The 18532-nt window shown below is 41.2% G+C and overlaps 1 protein-coding gene across 1 annotated transcript; it reads left to right on the top strand.

Annotated features, from left to right (window-relative positions):
• The first annotated feature begins 10293 nt into the window (after positions 1-10293).
• Positions 10294-18217, top strand: LOC108435542 (tripartite motif-containing protein 29-like). The gene is made up of 5 exons (XM_017711446.2): positions 10294-10613; positions 10762-10824; positions 14973-15185; positions 15307-15463; positions 17344-18217. Exons 1-5 carry the CDS (start codon positions 10380-10382, stop codon positions 17370-17372), a joined length of 696 nt encoding a protein of 231 aa, XP_017566935.1. The 5' UTR covers positions 10294-10379; the 3' UTR covers positions 17373-18217.
• Positions 18218-18532: the final 315 nt, after the last annotated feature.

Genomic DNA, 18532 nt, shown 5'->3' with positions numbered 1-18532 from the left:
GAAGAGAGCATTTAGCATGTTTGAGACTCCTGGCGTAAAACGGTCCTAGTTTAATTGTGAAGACGTAGCCAGCAACACGAGTCTCTTGTGCTCCGTCTCTTTCTAGCTCTCTTTCTCTCTTTGTTTTTCTCCCCTTTCCAGTGCGAGGTGTGGACAGGCAAGTTGGGCGCGCTTATACATATATGCATACACTATAGTCACTGGATTGTTTAGACACATTAGGTAAGGGGCGAGTGCCACCCACTGTATTTTGGGATAGGATTAGATCCGTTTCCTTGGTTTATTTCTTTGGCCACCGTCCATCGTCCACCCTTGGGGTTGGTTGGGCTTCATTAGTTAATGCTTTGTATATTGAACGGTCTGTCATTCTTTTTCTTTTCTTTTGATTTATATTTAGTTCGTCTTTTAGTTTTTGTCTGTTCTTATAAGTGATGCTCTTGTATCGTACATTATTTCAAGTGGGAAGCAAAGTAAAGGTCCTGATGCAAATGCAGCTACCGTGGTACTGGTGTCCTTCCCTTCCATCTCCCATTACACGCCATGTTATTTCCCCTCTCCCCCCTAGCTACATCTGAGGGGAACGTAACACCTGCTATGCACTATAAGCTGGATTCGTTTTTCCAACATTTGTTTAGAGAGGTCTATTTGTGCATTTGGTCCTGTTGTTCATCTACAGTGTAAAGAACAGACCTCCAATTTAGCTTAAGTGCTTACTCAGAGATGGAAGATACAGAATGATTGTTAATAATAAGCCTACACTTTAAGGAGCTGTGCTCTCTCAGGTCTGAGCAGGCCTGTTCCAGCTCTGGGTTTTTCCACTCTTGGCTGTGCGTCTGTTAGATAACATCAGCATGACATCTGCGTCAATAAATGGTAGAACATCACGGGGATGAAGCTAAAACTGTGCAAATAACATGAAACTGTAAATAAGTGGATATATTGCGAGCATATAACTGAAAGTATATGCTATTGTAACTAATACCGTTAGCTATATTAGATGAACACATGCGCTTTAATTGCACCTTTCCTTGCGTCTCTTCATATCTGACCTCAGGGTTTCAGCTGGAGGTCCAGGGTCAACTGTGACAGGTGTGTCCCTGCTCCACATACGTTTTGCCTGCAAGCAGGTGCAAAGAGAGATGCATTATGGGTAACAGGTTCTCTCTATCGCGCAAACACAGGGATAAACAATAAACTGCAAACAAACACTTCTCGTTTCTTGGCCGTGTGCCACCGGAGAGGACAGCTGAGCGGAGGAGAGAGCAGGCCTCATTAAATCTACATAATTTATGCCATTCAGGCCTCGTCTGAAACAAAAACGCCGCGAGTCAGTTTTCTGGATGGAGATAAAGGCTGGGCGAAATGACGCTATCAGTGGCCGGACTGTATGGAACACCTTTCTTCATCGGCTCTGTCTGTTTAATAGAAATAGCTTTCACGATGCTTTTTCCGTTCAGGCTGGAAACGTGCAGACATATTCTTACACTGCTTTGTGCGCAAATTACAAGTAAAAACTATGATTTTTTTCTTTTTTACCTGAAATGCTAAAGAGCATCTAGTATGAGTTTTATGTTGAAAATGTAGCATGCTGATATTATATTCTGAAGACTCTGTCAAACCAGTTACAATACTAGTAACCCAAAACAACCTTTCAGTATTACTTTTACCAGAAATTTTAAATGAATTGCCGTTATGAACAATTTCAGAATCACTAAGTTACTACACAGAAGGTCTGTATTTTTATGAATGCTGCAATTCAGCATTCTGAAGTCAGCATTTCGTGCACTAGAAAAATAGAAAAATCGTCTGATTTTATCTGAGATTTTCCAACTGAGAAGTATATCAGAATTTTCACTAAAAATAGTGTAAAATGCCAATGAGAATGTTCTTAGGTATTGAAGCATACACAACTATTCATTAGTTGTTTTGCATTGCTAGATGTGCAATTCTATTGCCACCTGATATATTTATATTCTTCTTTTTCTTATTTCTCTCCTAGATGTTGTCTGCTAACACGGCCTGCAGTTTTTGAGCTATCAACACTGGACCAGGTCCAGAAAGTTCAGTCTGATTGTGAGATGTGCGCTTGTATAGAGCTTTTTAAGCTGGACGTAGATTTTCCACATTTTTCTGAAGGAATGAAGGAATGAATGGCACAACTTTGTGGCCAAAAGTTGTTTATACACACTTCTTATGTCATCATGTTAGAAATACCCTGGCAATCATTACATGGGGCATATGGGAACCACTTGGCAACACCCTGGCAACCACCTGAAACGTCATAGCAACACCCTAGCAATCACCTGGGATACCTTAGAAACCATGTAGGAACACCCTAGCAACCATCTGAGATACAACAGTAATAAACACACAGCAACACTTGGAATACCAAAGCAACTTCCTCGCAACACCTGAGAAACAACTTGAAATACCATAGCAACCACCCAACAACACCCGAGCAACTATCTGGAGCAACTATCCCCAGAAACACCCTAGCAACTACGTGGAATACCATAGCAACCTGCTAGCAACACCTTAGCAACTACCTGAAATAGCTTAGCAACCACCTTGCAACACAATTGCAACTACCTGGAGTAACATAGCAGCCACGTATCAACACCTTCGAAACCATCTGGAATAGCATAGCAACTAAGCATGTGGAACACTATAGCGCTATAAAGCAATCCCCTGGCAACCACTTGGAACACCATAGAAACCATCTAGCAATACCCTACACTCTTAAAAAAGATAGCTCTTCAACAGTTCTTTAGCAACGAAAATGGTTCCATATAGAGCCATGAACACTCAAAGAACCCCTTGTATGATTAAAGGGTTCTTTGCATCAAGAAAGAGTTCTTAAGAATGTGCTGTATATGGTTCTATATAGAACCTTTTTGAAAAGGGTTCTATATGGCACCAAATAGGGTTCTGCAAATGGCATGGAACAAGCTTGTACCAAAAGAAGAACCCTTGTGGGTGCTATATAGAACCCTTTCCAAAAAGTTTCTATGTAGGACCATGCCCAGCACACTCTCCATCAATGTGAAGAACCCTTTAGTCATGCAAAGGGTTCTTTGAGTGTCCATGGTTCTATATAGAACCATTTTCTTTACTAGAACCCTTGAAGAACCGTCTTTTTGAAGTGTGTAGGACTACTGGAGAGGTGCTTAAGCTGCACAATCACTTTGAATTTTCTGCAGGAAGCGCGCTTTTCTCGTTTATGTTATACGTCCAGTTTACTGTCCAAACTTTTTTCACACTGACGTGAGTTTGTGTTGCTGTGACAGCGAGTCAGTGGCAGGCTGCCTATGGACAACAGGTGCACTATCTGACCACAGACTCTATGAGAACTTCTAGCGTATTGGTTCACATGACAGCACCCAGAGCAGTGGTGAGGGTGAGAGACGCTCAGCCAGTGAGGGTCATCTCTGTTGAGCTGAAGTAGAGAGAATGAGAATGACTTGCCTCAGACGTAGTAGTTACTCTGCTGCTATAAGCAAAGGAAAAAGCTTCTCTCTCCCTAAATAATGCAGTGAGTAATTCAAGCCTCTGATAGTGAATTATGCATGGCTGCTTTCTTGCGTGTGCGCACAAACCCTGTATAATCAGGCTGCTACCTTTAAACTTTTCATTATCGCGCAAAACAGCGATGCAAGTGTCATATTACTATCTCACATGGAGAAATGATAACATTAACATTGGAAAATAGTATATTCTGTGTGCGTGTGCTCCATTATTGATGTGTAGGTCAGAGCTGATGAGGGAAAACTCGTCACCAGTCTGACCCTCAATCTCTCTCCTCACTCACCATGCAGAGGAAGCAGGCTTTAGATTGAAGCTTCAATTTTGCTGATGATTTTTTTCCTTTGTAAACTGTTCTTAGGAAGCTTCTGTTCGACCATGTGTTTTAAAGGTTTTCTCCTTGTAATTTTAACCATTCAAAGTGTGATTTGATCTAATATTTGTTGTCTTTATATCTAAACAGTAAATTCATGCTGTAAATATAACAGGAAGGCCTGCACAAAGCCCTCCTGTAAAAAAGGTAATTCCACTCATTTTTTTAGTTTTCCACATAACTCAGTGACTGAGGTGTGATGGCATATGCCTTACAGAGTCCTGACCTCAATGCCACTGAAGACCTTCGGGATGAACTGGAATGCTGATTGCGAGCCAGAACCGCACACAATCTCTGTTTTCATATATTTCCATAGATACTCTCAAAAATCCAGAGCAATGCTGCTAATGGTGGTGGTGGTGGGGTGCAACTCCAGATTAACGTGCATGTTTTTGAAATGAGATGTACAGCAAGCTCATATAGGTTGTAATGGTCATGTGTGTCTACATACTTCTGGCTATTTCACGCATATATACTGTCCTAATAGCTTGCAGATGCCATGTTCCAGATACTATATTGTGTCTCCCTCTGCTGGTGAATAATAGATGAAACGTGTTTTGTCTTCCAAGAACTTTTTTTCCTTTTTACAAGTTATTGATCTTCATCAGCATCAAGAAAAAAAATAACGAAAAAGAAAACATGTATTTATTAGAAAATTATACACATGCCTCCACAATTAAATGAACTAAGTATATCAAAATCTTTGGTATTTAGTGTGTCCACTCTGTGCCTTTATGACAGCTTCCATTCTTTTCAGTTTTTTCAAAGAACTCTGCTGTTATATTTCTCCACACATCCAAAGTTCAGTCTTGGGAGTTGGTAATATTTCCTGCATTTTATAATCCAAACAACGACACGAAACACACCTCCAAGATGAAACTGCCTTGCTGAAGGTAAAGGTGATGGACTGGTCAAGTATGTCTCCAGACCTAAACCCAATTGAGCACCTGTGGGACATCTTCAAGTGGAAGGAGGAGGAGCGCAAGGTGTCTAACATCCACCTGCTAAGTGATGTCATCATGGAGGAGTGGAAGAGGATTCCAGTAGTAACCTGTGCAGCTCTGGTGAATTCCAAGCCAAAGGAGGCTTAAGGCAGTGCTAGATAATAATGGTGGACACACAAAATATACTTTGAGCACGATCTGGACATGTTGACTGTGAGGTAGACTCACTTGTGTTGCCAGCTATAAGTTAAATTAAGTGATACTTTTTTGATCCCACAAACGGGGAAATTCCACCTCCGCATTTAACCCATCCATGAAGTGAAACACCACATACACACTAGTGAATACACACACACTAGGGGGCAGTGAGCACACTTGCCCGGAGCGGTGGGCAGCCCTATCCACGGCGCCTGGGGAGCAATTGAGGGTTAGGTGTCTTGCTCAAGGACACCTCAGTCATGGACTGTCGGTGCTGGGGATTGAACCGGCAACCTTCCGGTCACAAGGCTGGTTCCCTAACCGCCAAACATTTAGACATTAATGGCTGTGTGTTGAATTATTTTTAGAGGACAGTAAATCTATAATGCTAAATGTTCTGGAACAATTTGTTGTGACAGCAGAGTGAAGATGGAATTATAGCAAGACAGCAATTCAGTTGGTGTCTAACTGGATATACTCTTTTATCACTAGAGTAGGCCGAGCAGGTCAACATAAAGCTATTGGGCTAACAGGCTAATTCTACAATCATAAAAGACAGACTTCAAGCTTGAGCCTTTAAAGAAAGAGTCACTTAAAAAAACGAGACAAACAAGGTAAAGAATGCTACTTACACCTGTTTCAAGCTGAAAATGTTGGTATTTCTACTAGAGCTGACATGAAAATCCAATATAGCACCAAGCTAGCACCTCTAGCTTGATGCTAACATTAGCATCCCAGATAGCAAGAGGAGAGCAGGCCCCTTTCACTCACTGATGTCAAAGTTTTTGGCTCACAGGCTTTTTGATCAGTGTTTTCCGGGCGGCTCAAGCACAGTACATCTATACTGCTAGCAACATTTTCAACAGTCATTTTATATTGGGCCTAGTCATTTGTCTCAGGTGTTTGCAATAATTGCCGAAATAAAAGTCTAAGTGCGCTCAAAATCTGTATGAAGAGATTAGAAACTGGTTAGAGCTTGTGCGCAGGACAATAATCACATACAGGTCGTCTGAGAATGGACCAGCAGTCAGAAGGGTGCTGACCTTATCCAGTCAGCGGACTGTTATGTGCTCGCTCTCTGGGATGGTGAACATACAACAAAAACAGATTCCTACATTAGACATTGCTGTGTAATGGCACTGCTTTATGGTTCTGTGTGTACCTGACTTTTGCAATGACACAGCTTTATTAGCGTGAATAATCAGTGGAGGCTATGAATGGCATCCTCTGGCTAAAGCGTTTCTCTCACACAGGTTCAGGTTCACAGATCGATTACAAACATCAGCACGCAAGTATTAGAGCATCCCAGCAATAGTAGCCATGGGCTGGAGGTTAGGGGACTGGCCTTGTGACCGGAAGGTTGCCGGTTCTATCCCACGAGCTGACAGTCCATGACTGAGGTGTCCTTGAGCAAGACACCTAACACCCCAGTTGCTCCCTGGGCGCCATGGATAGGGCTGCCCACCGCTCCAGGCAAGTGTGCTCACTGCCCCCTAGTGTGTGTGTATTCACTAGTGTGTATGTGGTGTTTCAACTTCACGGATGGGTTAAATGCGGAAGTGGAATTTCACTTAAAGATTATACGCATTTTTATTTACATTTATCCACATTTCTACCATGTTAGGATGTGATGTATAAGCATTGAGCATATTGTCTGTTTACACTTACAGTTCTGTCCCCAAGTCACTCAAAGCATCATGCAGTGAGGGTTGCCAGGTCCAGCAAAAAAATCTCCACCCCAAAGCGATCCTAAAACCTGCCCACTAGAAGCTAAAACCAGCCCAAAACATTGTGATTTTGAGTGTGTCAAATGTGTTATCCACTTCCAATGTCTAGACTGAATATCGAATGGCTCTCTACTCCCTAGATAATCGCAACACAGGTTTTGAAATAGCTTCTGCACCCAAACAGAGCATGCTATGACTGACACAGAGCCATTTGGGAGTCGACAACATGAACACAACCCTATACATATACTGCAATATCTGTGTAAAGAAGCTGAACTTTCAGAACTTAGGTTATCTAATCAGCCCTTCATTGTACTTTTGCACAGTAATGTATTAAATATTTTACTATTACACAAAACCTTTAAATTCATCTTTAATTCATTGAAGCAGCAATACTTTTCTTAACTAATGGGCTTAGGGAGTTTCCTGCCATCTGCCTGATGAACACTGGGATAGGCTTGTGCAATACATGCATGTGGTTTAGCTGCATAATTTCCCAGATAGCAGACAGCTCTGGGCTGATTCTGGCTTACATCCGCGAGTGTTGGTTGAGTTCCGGATAGATATTAAGCATGTGGGCTGCACCTGGGCCAGATGCAGGACAGCTGTGTAAGGTTTTGACTCATGTTTACGTTTAAGGGCCAATTCTGGTGTCTTGTGGCCCAACAATGTGGTTGATGGAAAAGGGTCACAGCACAATTAAGTTGTGGCAGATTCGTGTTCGGTTGATTTATACCTCAGTACTTTTGGCCCAAGTTTGGCATGTCATAAGTGGCCCAGTGGAAGAGCAGACCGTTTTGGGCTGATTCTGGCTTATATACGCAAGGGTTGATTGACTTCAGGATGGATATTAGGCATGTAAGTCAGAATGGGGCCAGATGCTGGACAGCTGTGTATGGATTTAACTCATTTCAACGTTTAAGGGCCATTTCTGGCAGAAATGTTGTGCCCCAACAGTGTGGATAAAGGAAGAGGGCTGCTACGCCCTGACACTCTGTCCATGAGACAGGATGGACGGAATCCACCTTGTTCCTCCTCAAGGGTCTCGGGCCAGGGAAATGGAAATGGAACTTGACACACCAAACGCCTCTGGCTCTGACTCCTATGAGGGAGGCATGTCTCCTGGATTAAGGAGTTCCTCAAAGTGCTCCTTCCACCAACCGACAATATCCTTATTTGAAGTCAGAGTTTCTCCACCCTTGCCGAATGCAGACCATCAGTCTTTCCTGCTAGCTCAGCACATCTCTTCACCTGAGTTTCCAGAACATCCGGTCCCAAGTCAGATGAAACGACAACACGCCGATCATTGACCTTTGACCCAAGGAGCTCTGGTACCATGTACACTTATGAACATCCTTGTGTTTGAACTTGGACAATCCATGCCTGGCACAGGCAAGTCCAATAACAATTCACTGTTCTGGTTCAGGCCGTTTTTTACAAATCACGCCTCTCCAGGTCTCCCAGTCATTGACAACGTGAGCATTGAAGTCTCCCATTAAAACTATGGAGTCTGTAGGCAAATAAAATGTCAGAGAAATTACATTCTAAACCCACTCTAACAGTGCTCCAAGGTAAGATTTAGCCTTTATTTCAGTGGCCTCTCCACTTGGCTTAAGAACTTTTCATCTGTCACTGTCTAAAATGAATGCAGAAATATTGTGAGAAATGTATTTATGAATGTGGAAAATATTATACAAAAGGCAGATGGTCTGCGGAGCGACCAGCAGTATATGTACTTGAAGATGTATGCACAAAGTGCAGATAATGACCTGTCACAAAGGGGAAGCTTTCTGTTTTTATTCATTTAACCAAAATCAACATGGAGTTTTCAACACCTATCAATTATTAGGAAGAAATATTACTAATATTTTGCATGTTCTGCGATAAATGAGTGTGGCATCCTGCAGGGCCACTTCTGGGCCAGGGACCAAGGTGGGTAGTCAGCCATAACTGTGTGCCATATATGAGCCAGATCTGGCCCACACCTTTTAAATATGGCCATTTTACAGTGCGTGGGCCAGATCTGGACCACAGCCATTAAACTTACACACATTACAGTACATGGGCCAGAGCTGGGCCAGATCCCTTGGTTCTACTACTTGGTTCTAGTATGTGGGCTAAAGCTGGGAAAACACCCATTAGTCATATTAATTTCATAGTGTGTGGGCCTCATCTGGGCCTCATCCATTAGTTCTTCTCATTTTACAGTAGATGGGCCGGATCTGGGCCAGGGAGCCAGTCAGAATTGGGCCAGAACTCAACCAAGTGGGTCAACTGGGTTCATAAACTAAAGCTATGTGGCAAAAGCAACTTGCAGCATTAAGATGCCTCAGTGATGTACCCGGAAATAACGACGCTAAAACGCACGATGTTCTGATGATATACTGATAAAAATCTCAGAGAAGTACGTGTGCTGCCATCCCTGTACAGCAGGTTTGTATTATAGAGCACTCCCCCCATAGTATCTGTCTGCAGAGCCAAACTACAGTTTCACACCAGCAGTTTCACTCCAGCAGATTCAAGCCAGTGCCATTCATTGCATGTGCCAACACTTGCTTTGGTTTTTCTTAGCAAGTTTTTGACTAATCAACATTTCAGTCGTTTGATGTTTCTCTCCAATAATTTTGTGATAAATTTATCAGAATGTTATATTTTAAGGTTTAGGCTAAAACAAAGATTCACAGGGTCAATATTACACAACCTACAGCTTTTGTGGCCTCGGTAAGCTAATGTACACTTACACTCACCAGCCACTGTTCAGTTGCTTGTTAACACAAATAGCTAATCAGCCAATCACATGACCACAACTCAGTGCATTTAGGCATGTAGAGGTGGTCAAGACAACTTGCTGAAGTGCAGACCGAGCATCAGAATACCTGGTAAAGTGGCCAGTGAGTGTATAGCTCAGTTAACTTACCCTTTACACAGGGGCTTTATGTGTACACTTACATTACACGTGTTATAAAACTTTACCTTACGCAGGTTTAAACTGAGCATAATATTAAGCTTTAGGCCAAAACAAACACATAGACATCAGTTGCTGTTTACATCAGAGACGTTACAAATGAGGTTACGCTCGTTACGCTCAACTTTCCTATTTATATGGCACAATCGCGCTGTCCTACTGTGCATGTGTTCCAACAACCCACATAATTACTGCATGACACACGGTACAATGACTGTGAGTTCCGTTTTTCCTGTAAAACAGGTGTAAGAAGGGAGTGCCGGCATCTGGTTATATATGGTGGAGTATAGCCCTCAGACTTTCACTTCTTTCCAATGGCAGTGACCATCACAGTGGAAGATGGCTTTCTGGACTGTGCAATTTGCCATGGTCTGTTTAATGAGCCGGTGTCAACTCCTTGTGGACACAACTTCTGCACCTCCTGCATTTCTGCACATTTGAGGCAAAGCAGAAGGTGCCCTTTTTGCCGGAGCACTATCAGCCATGACGTGCTACTACAGAAGAACACCGTACTTGCTGAAGTGGTCGAAAGAGTGAGAAGACGTGAACCTGAAAGACCTTGTTCTGCTTTTAACGGGTGGCCTGAAGAAGTGCCTTGTGACATATGTAGCGTAACAAAGCACAAAGCAGTGAAGTCCTGTCTGCAGTGTATGGTCTCGTACTGTGAATGCCACCTGCAGCCTCACCGTACATCAGTGGGCCTACAGAGACACCTTCTGATTGATGCCATGCCTGAGCTGGAGGCCATGATCTGTCCTCAGCATAGCAAACTCCTGGACCTTTACTGTCATGTTGACCAGAAGTGCATTTGCCTTGGTTGTCTAGCGGACCAGCACAAAGGGCACATTGTTCTTACATGGGAGCAAGAAAGAATAGAAAGACAGGTAGGGAGGGGTGTGTGTGTGTGTGTGTGTGTGTGTGTGTGTGTGTGTGTGTGTGTGTGTATATATATATATATATATATATATATATATATATACATTTTTTACTTATTTATTTTATTGAAAATATTATTCATTGATGAAACTCCAGACTTACATCAGATGGATAACACAAGAGAAAGAAAACCTGGTACATCAGTACAACCATCCTGGGGTAAGTATAGTTCATTCATCGTATTAATTCCTAGCTAACAAAAAAGGCACAGCTTTCAAATTTACATGTACACCAAAAACCTGTATGTCCATCTGTGGTGGTTTGTCTTCATTAATTTTGTCTGCGTGCCATGAATGCCTCTGAATAATTAACAACTAAGGTACACATAACTTCAGTTCCCAAAAGAAACTTTTGGTTTATAACTTATTAGTATTTAGAGGAGTAAAGCGTCTTGGATGCCAAGTTTCTGAATTGTTTCTGAAATGAAAAGAGAAGCCTAGCCTAAGCATTGGAAGAATTTCTGGAGATGAATGAGAAAATGTAAGATTTCTGCACTGATCGACGCTCAGACATTATAGACTTGTAAAATCTATGGAATGAGAAAATGTAAGATTTCTGCACTGATCGACGCTCAGACATTATAGTCTTGTAAAATCTATGGAATTGAAAGCAGCTTAGGTTTTGAGACACACCCAAAGAGGCAAATTTGATGCCTCCACTATGTACCGAACCCCCGTTCAAGTTCTCGGACAAAATTATCACCGGGCAGATCCACATTCTAGTTCTGATACACAACTGATGACAGCGACACAGATTCTGATACAAGATCTTTTTTTATTTAAACGTTTTTTATTATTGTTGGTATTGAAGTTAAGGTCACATCATGAGGCTCAAATACTACAAACTGCATCTTATACAGTTTCTAACCGCACCTTTATGGCAGGTTATACTTGGGCTCCAAGATCTCAAATTCTGTGTTTTTCACTTTCTCGTGTGTCTCATGTTATGTTACTGTAAGTTCATGGTCCTGGAATCTGGATCGGTGAGTGCATCATCCCTGTCTGTCTGCTATCCGATGAGTGAATGACGTCAATATCAGACCTGGTATAGGATTGGATTGGACTCATCTCTAACCAAAATACTTGAGTGCTTGATCAGTTGTGTGGCAATAGGTCTACAAGTGTCACATACATGGCAAGCATTTTACGCCTTTTCTTTCCAGACCCCAGAGAATTTTCAACTTCAAAAACCTCCTGATAAAGGATTAAGCCTAATGATGACTTGACTTTTAGTAATGTTTTCGCCATCCGATGCATCTTTGATAACCTCCTTTAACTGGCTACATCCAGGTACTTTATGATACTGCTCCCTTATAGATGTGCACTGAAAAAGAATTGTTTTAGTGGGACATACAGAGCAGAACAGTCTTCCCAGCATCATTCTTTCCTAGACAAACAGGAATTGGCTTGCTATTCTTGAACACTGTCTTTCTTTGCTGATCTGTTTTGAATGTCTGGCTGCCAGTGGTGGATGAAACACACAAATCATGTACTTTAACTCAAGTAGAGATACCCAAGGTAAAATATTACTCCAGTAAAAGTAAAAGTTCCTCCCTTTAGACCTCCAGTTGAGTAAAAGTACAAAAGTATTTACCTTCAAATGTACTTAAGTATAAAGTAAAAGTACTAAAAGAGTAATTCTGGCTCTGATGTCCTGTTATCATTTTTATAACCAGACTGGCTTCATGAACTCATTTCAGGTGAAAGTCCTCCAGCGTCTCTCTTGGTAAACCAGTCTTTTAATAGACGTCTATTAAAATGATCATAAGCACAAAACACTGAAGGTAAACAGTTTCCATCAGGGAGAACCGAGTGGCTCTGAAATCACTTTTTACACACAAGCAAAGTTTCAGTTTCAGATTTATTTACAACTTAGTTCCAAGTTTAAGTTGAATAAAAACTGGCTTTAAACTCAGGATCACAGATGAGCTCCTTTACTATGTTGATCTGTAGGCGTCTGTTCATAAACATAAACCAGCCCAAACTCATTTACTATAAAATGAAAGTGTTTGTATGAATTCAGAAAAAAAGAAACGTGCCAGTCTCGACTGCATATGTGGACATATTTCTATATTGTGGTCTATTTACACAAAGTTAGGTTAGTTCATCATTTAGGGACGTATGTGCTCCCAAAATTTTGAGAATTTGAGAAATTTTGCTGCGCTGACGTTGAACCGTGTGCTGCACTGGGTCGGTATGACCAACAGGTCAAAACAAGCTCAGAACAAAGTGACCGCTGGGCCCTGATTGGTGCTCTGGCTTTGTGGTTCTTTTGTTTTGACATGTTACGTTTTTATACACACAGAAACCAAAAGGAATGACAGATTTTGAATAATGTAGTGGAGGAAAAAGTCGGATATTAGACTCTGAAATGTAGTGGAGTGAAAGTAAAAAGTCGCCCAAAATGGAGAAACTTCAGTACAGATACACGAAAAAACGACTTAAGTACAGTAACGAATTACATTTACTGAGTTACTGTCCACCACTGCTGGCTGCTGCTTTTAAAAACTAAAAAATGAATTAGAGTGAATTTGTGTTGTTTTCTTCTATTCAGAGATGAAGCCGCAGCGCAGCCGCTTAGGACCGTTTCTGCTCCTGAGTCAGGTGGCAGTATTGGAGTCCGTCACACAATTACAGGAAGAAAAGTTCAGCGTTTCAACATCCTCACATTAATATATCTAATCTGTAGATCTATTCAGCTCTCTCGCTGTTTGACCCCATCCCATGTTTTTGTGTGTGTTTAAATTGAGCTTGCCTCGCGAGCAGAAACAGGACTAAGTGGTCCGGCTTCATTTCTGTTAAGTATAATCATTAGAAAGTGCGGTTTAGTGTAGGTTGGGATTGTGGTTCATTTCTACCTTCATCTCACCACCAAACTGCAGCTGCACTGATCAATCTGTAGGCTGTTTGCTGTGAAGAGGAGCTACAGTGTCTTCACAACGCCCCAAATCAGAATCAGGCCTGATCAGCATCTCGTCAATAGAACACACCAAAACCTGTCAGGCAGTCTCAGGAAGCTGTTAGCTACATAGGCACAGGCCAAATACCGGCCGGTGTCTACTACCTTTATTTTGTTTGCTTACAAAAAGAAAACAACAACAACAAAAAAAAACACGGTACGTTTGGTTAAAAACATGAGCATGACTAAGAGAAAACGAGAGAATGAAATGAAGAAATTGTGATCACGAATTTAAAAATGTAAATAAAACGTGCAGAAGTAAATAAAAAATGAGAGGTCGAGTTGTTAATTGTGGGAACAAATGAAGAAATTCTGACTACAAATAAAAGAAAACTGCAAAACATGCACTCAAATTCATTCTTATTTTTTCCTCCATCCCCTCTGGGGCTCTGTACCTCTGGAACCCCAAATATACTTTACTTTTCATTCAGTTTTAGAAGAAAATGTGATTTTACTACATATATTGTGTATTGGCATAATACATTGAGTACTGACTGCACATGGGGCTGGGCGATGTGGCCAAAAAGTCAAAATGGTCCTATCAGTCGATATCAAAATTTATCCTGATAAATGTCAAACTTTTATTTCTTTGAAGTCTAAAGGCTGATTTTGTTCCCCTGGTTTTAAACTTTAGGCTTTATGGTCAGAACATGATAAACAAATCTGTCATGAGATAGTGGGAGTAAAGCGAGTTTGCCAGGTTAGCTGTTTTTACCAGCTGGTTAAAGCAGAACTCTCACCCACACAAGCATGGCTGTGAATATTTTAATATTCATAATTTAAAAAGTAATTAAAAAGTTATTTTCAGCTGTCTGTTGACAAATGCTAAGCTACAAGTGTTAAACTCAACAATGCCATCTTAGTATGAGCTGATTGTGTTGAGCATCTGGGCACAGATTTATGGTACATTGCATGGACTGGAACTCCACGATGAGGTAAAAGCATGGTTTACCATTTTTGGTACTTAAACACTCGCAAATGTTGTAAATACAAGATACACGGAAAACGTAGGCCCTTTAAATAATATGTCAATGAATAATATTTAAATAATATGTAAATAAACTCCATATGTCACTTCCATCCCAGGTTTTCAACAGTCCTCAAGATCAAATAAAATGGAGCGCTTTGGAAAAGCTTATATCTAGACTGTTGGCACCTTCCACGTTACCTATCCCAGCTATGAAACGGGACTATATTTATTAACCCTTAGCATATCAGACTAAACATAAAACCTCCAGCAGGTGTCGCTGTTTTACATTTAAGGTATGACTATGAGCATGCTTCTGTGGTCTGTCCTATTGCCTTGTTTCCTTGTCTCAAAAAGTGGGATTTTGTGGTCTGTCCAACAGCAGTCAGCCTCTATGGCGAAACAAATCAGTGCCAGGACCTTCACCGACTTAATTGGATTCATAGAAAAGTGGCAAAGAGGAGTGGACACAATGATCGATGGTAGAGAGATGCAAGTCCATCAGAGGCTGCAAAGAGAGATCAGTCAACTAAGAGAGATAGATACAGTGCTGGAGGGCCTTTCGGACACACATAACTACCTCCAGCTGCAGCAGGTGGGCTACTGTGCACTGGTATTAGTGTTGTTTGTGTTCCTAAGATGAACAGTAAAATAAATGTAAGGTATGTAAAGTGTTTTTTTCCCTTTGTTGTTGGAAAATGTGTCTCTTTCCACAGTACCCTATGAACATTCCCCTGCTGCCAACAGTGCGGCCCCAGGCTCCTGACCCACATCACCCAAACTTCACCTCTCACGTCAGGGAGGTCATGAGCTCCCTGCGGAATGCAGTGATGTCTGCATTTTCTGCACAGTTTGATAATATACAAGACGCAGGTTTGTTGGGTAATGATTTGTGCTTGATTAGGGACCAAATCTGTTCTTGGAGTCCCCGCACATGTTTGATGCTTTCCAGGAGTGTTAGCTCTCACAGTGTCTATTCTGTGTGGTACTGGGCAAGGGCCCTTGACAGGACATGCATTTGTTGTGTCCAAGTTCATTATTTTCCCCCAAAATAATTTATTAACATGACAAATATCAAATTATTAAAATAATTCAACAATATCTTATTTGAAACCATTTTTTTTATGTGTATACACACACACACACACACACACACACACACACACATATATATATATATATATATATATATATATATATATATGGGGCCAATTTGCCCCCCAAAAGTCTAAAACTGTCAGGTATACAAATTGTAAATAAAATAGTTTGGCATGACTTCATGTTGCAAAACTTTCAAAGTACTCAACTCACTGAAAAACGTTTGTCAACAAGTTCTTACTTCCTCAAATGTCAGGCAGCACAACCAAAAACAAAGTCATTTTTAGTGTGACATGCTTTTTATGAAAGAGGGGTCAGTGTATTGCTTGATAAAGAAGACCCCAAGTAGCCTTCATGGTGCAATTCCAAGGTCAGTAGCCCTTTCACAAATTTTTGAGTAATGGTTAGAACCCTGTCATGTGGTCTGACCTCAGGAGAACCATAAAAATGTGTAATTATTATTATAATGTTTATTTATTCGAAAATAAAGTATAAACTCATCTTTAAGAGTAAATATTCATGTGGGCGTCTAAGCACATGCCTGTTTAACTGAAATTAGTCTGAAAAGTCAGGTGGCGCAACCCGTAAGTCAAATGGTGCAATCAGACCAGCACTGTTTTAATAACTGACACAGGCGATTAAAAGCTTTTAGAATACGCACTGTTTAAGATATGAAATGCACATAGATATAAATGCAAATATAAAGATGCACATCGTGTCCTTTTAAAAGACTGTCAATGTGAAAACCTTATTTGTTATTGGAAGAAATAGGAGTTTCCAAAACTGGAGTTGAGAAAAAATGATTAAAAGAAAATAGGACTCAAGAAACAAAGAAGCTGTTGGTTTTCTCAGAACAACGCCCACTGAATGCTACGTTTGGGAGTAATTGGGTTGTTAGGAGCTGAAAATGCAACCAACGTCGAAGTTCGAACTTTGGAGCTGTGGAAAAACATCAGTGCAGATTTGTTTGTAAGTCTGACAGCGAAGCCTCTGAACATACGTTTAGATGTAATAAAGGCAAAGCATCAACTAAATGAGGCAACATTTGAAGTTGGGGGTTGGCGTAGAATAAGACACAGGGAATGTGCAGCCAGGCAAATGCTCTTTTATTGAACAGACAGGACTGGAGAATCACTGCCCAGCACTACTCGAGCCACTGGGATAGCAGGCAGGCCCGTGCTTGCCATACCCTGTCTCTTTATGGTAGGCACCAACACGAGCACTAATCATCCCACAGCCCAGATCATAGCAGCACAAATAACACTGTGCACTAGTAACGTCAACATCAGAACAAGTCTCTCTTCTCACTGGCGCCTCCCGAAAGACTCTTCACATGGCCTCTTTGCATGGCCACGCATATGTTTGCTCCCAGTTGAGGCTTCTATGTAATTTCTTGTTTACTATATACGTTTTCTTGATTTAAAAAATGAAACGCACTGTGAAAAGGTCAAACAAATAGGCCAAGGTAAAATACCTCACTTCATACTTCATAAAAGAAGGAGGGCTTTATACATGAGGGAGGTCTCTGGCTTTTACACTGTACTGTATATATGTAATATCACTTGAACAATAGGAACGCAACAATATTTATTCCTCTCCTGGGTTCTTGGAACATGCAACAGTAAAGCTAGCAAGATCTTAATTTCTCTCTACAGTGAATAAAGACCTTCCCTTCCCAGAATGAAGGAAGACAACTCTATAGAGGACTCAACAGGGACAAAGACTGGTGACTGCTGCAGTAACAGCCTCTGCTCTTCTGGGAAGGCACCTGATGTTGGAACATTGCCGTGAGAATTTGATTGCATGCGGAGCATTAGTGAGGTCAGTTACTGATGCTGGACTACTCTAACTCATCATGATCCTGGATGGAGCTCCATCGCCCCAGAGGGCACAGTTCCACTGCTCCGCAGCCCAGTGCTTGGGGGCTTTAGAACTTTTTAGCCAATGCTCAGCATTGGACATTGTGACCTTAGAATCATGTACAGCTGCTCCAGAGTGTCCCAATCTAATAGCAATGCTTTTCTGTAGAGGTTATAGCAGGGATGTCTGCAGATGTTTGGAGATTTAAGTGTATTTAATGTCTTCCACGTCCTCAGTTTTGTCCCCTCCTTTTAATATGTACATTTTAGCCATATATACATCATAGCTCTGTGGGATTTTTCTCATTCGTCATTCATTATTCTTATCGCCATCACTGGAATTGGGTTTGAAATGTGATTCTGTTCAATTGAATGTTCTTCCAGCAGATTTTTAAAACTGATATAAAATTACACTGTTAGTAATTCATCCAAACAATCCCAAAAATCACTCTTTTTCCTGAGTTTGCTATTTTTTTTTTCTCTTACACACCACTAGAGGGTGACATAAGCTCGATGTATGTATTACTGCTGTGTGGAAGGGCTGTTGTAAAGAGGCCATGCAGAGTCATTTTAATTGAATGGCTTTGCGTCTGTGCGAATAGACCTGTAGTATCAAATCCTGGTACTCAACATGTTGGGGTATAAATATACCTTCACATAGACACACAAATGATGCAGTTTAACTTAATAAAGAACTTAATGTCTGTTGTGGAGCTGAGGTCATTAGTGAAAGAGGCCTAGTATCAGATTTAAGGGCTTAAGTAGAACTTTTAGAAAGGGAGGGTCATGTGAGACCCAGAGATGTTATTGTGGTGGCACGCTGCTAAGAACGACATGTACTGTATTAAAATGGTACAGAATTAAGTCAGTCCATCGTCTCCACATATTTCCCACTGCTGACATTGGACTAAACTCTCTTGATGTCACGTATTTTAGTCGTTAACGAGGACTTTATTTATTTGGATAATTAAGCAAATGGAATGCA

Source organism: Pygocentrus nattereri, chromosome 9 (genome assembly GCF_015220715.1).
Source record: "Pygocentrus nattereri isolate fPygNat1 chromosome 9, fPygNat1.pri, whole genome shotgun sequence".
Lineage (NCBI taxonomy): Eukaryota > Metazoa > Chordata > Actinopteri > Characiformes > Serrasalmidae > Pygocentrus > Pygocentrus nattereri.
The sequence above is the reverse complement of the archived record's forward strand: the minus strand, read 5'-3'. Positions and strand labels throughout refer to the sequence as shown.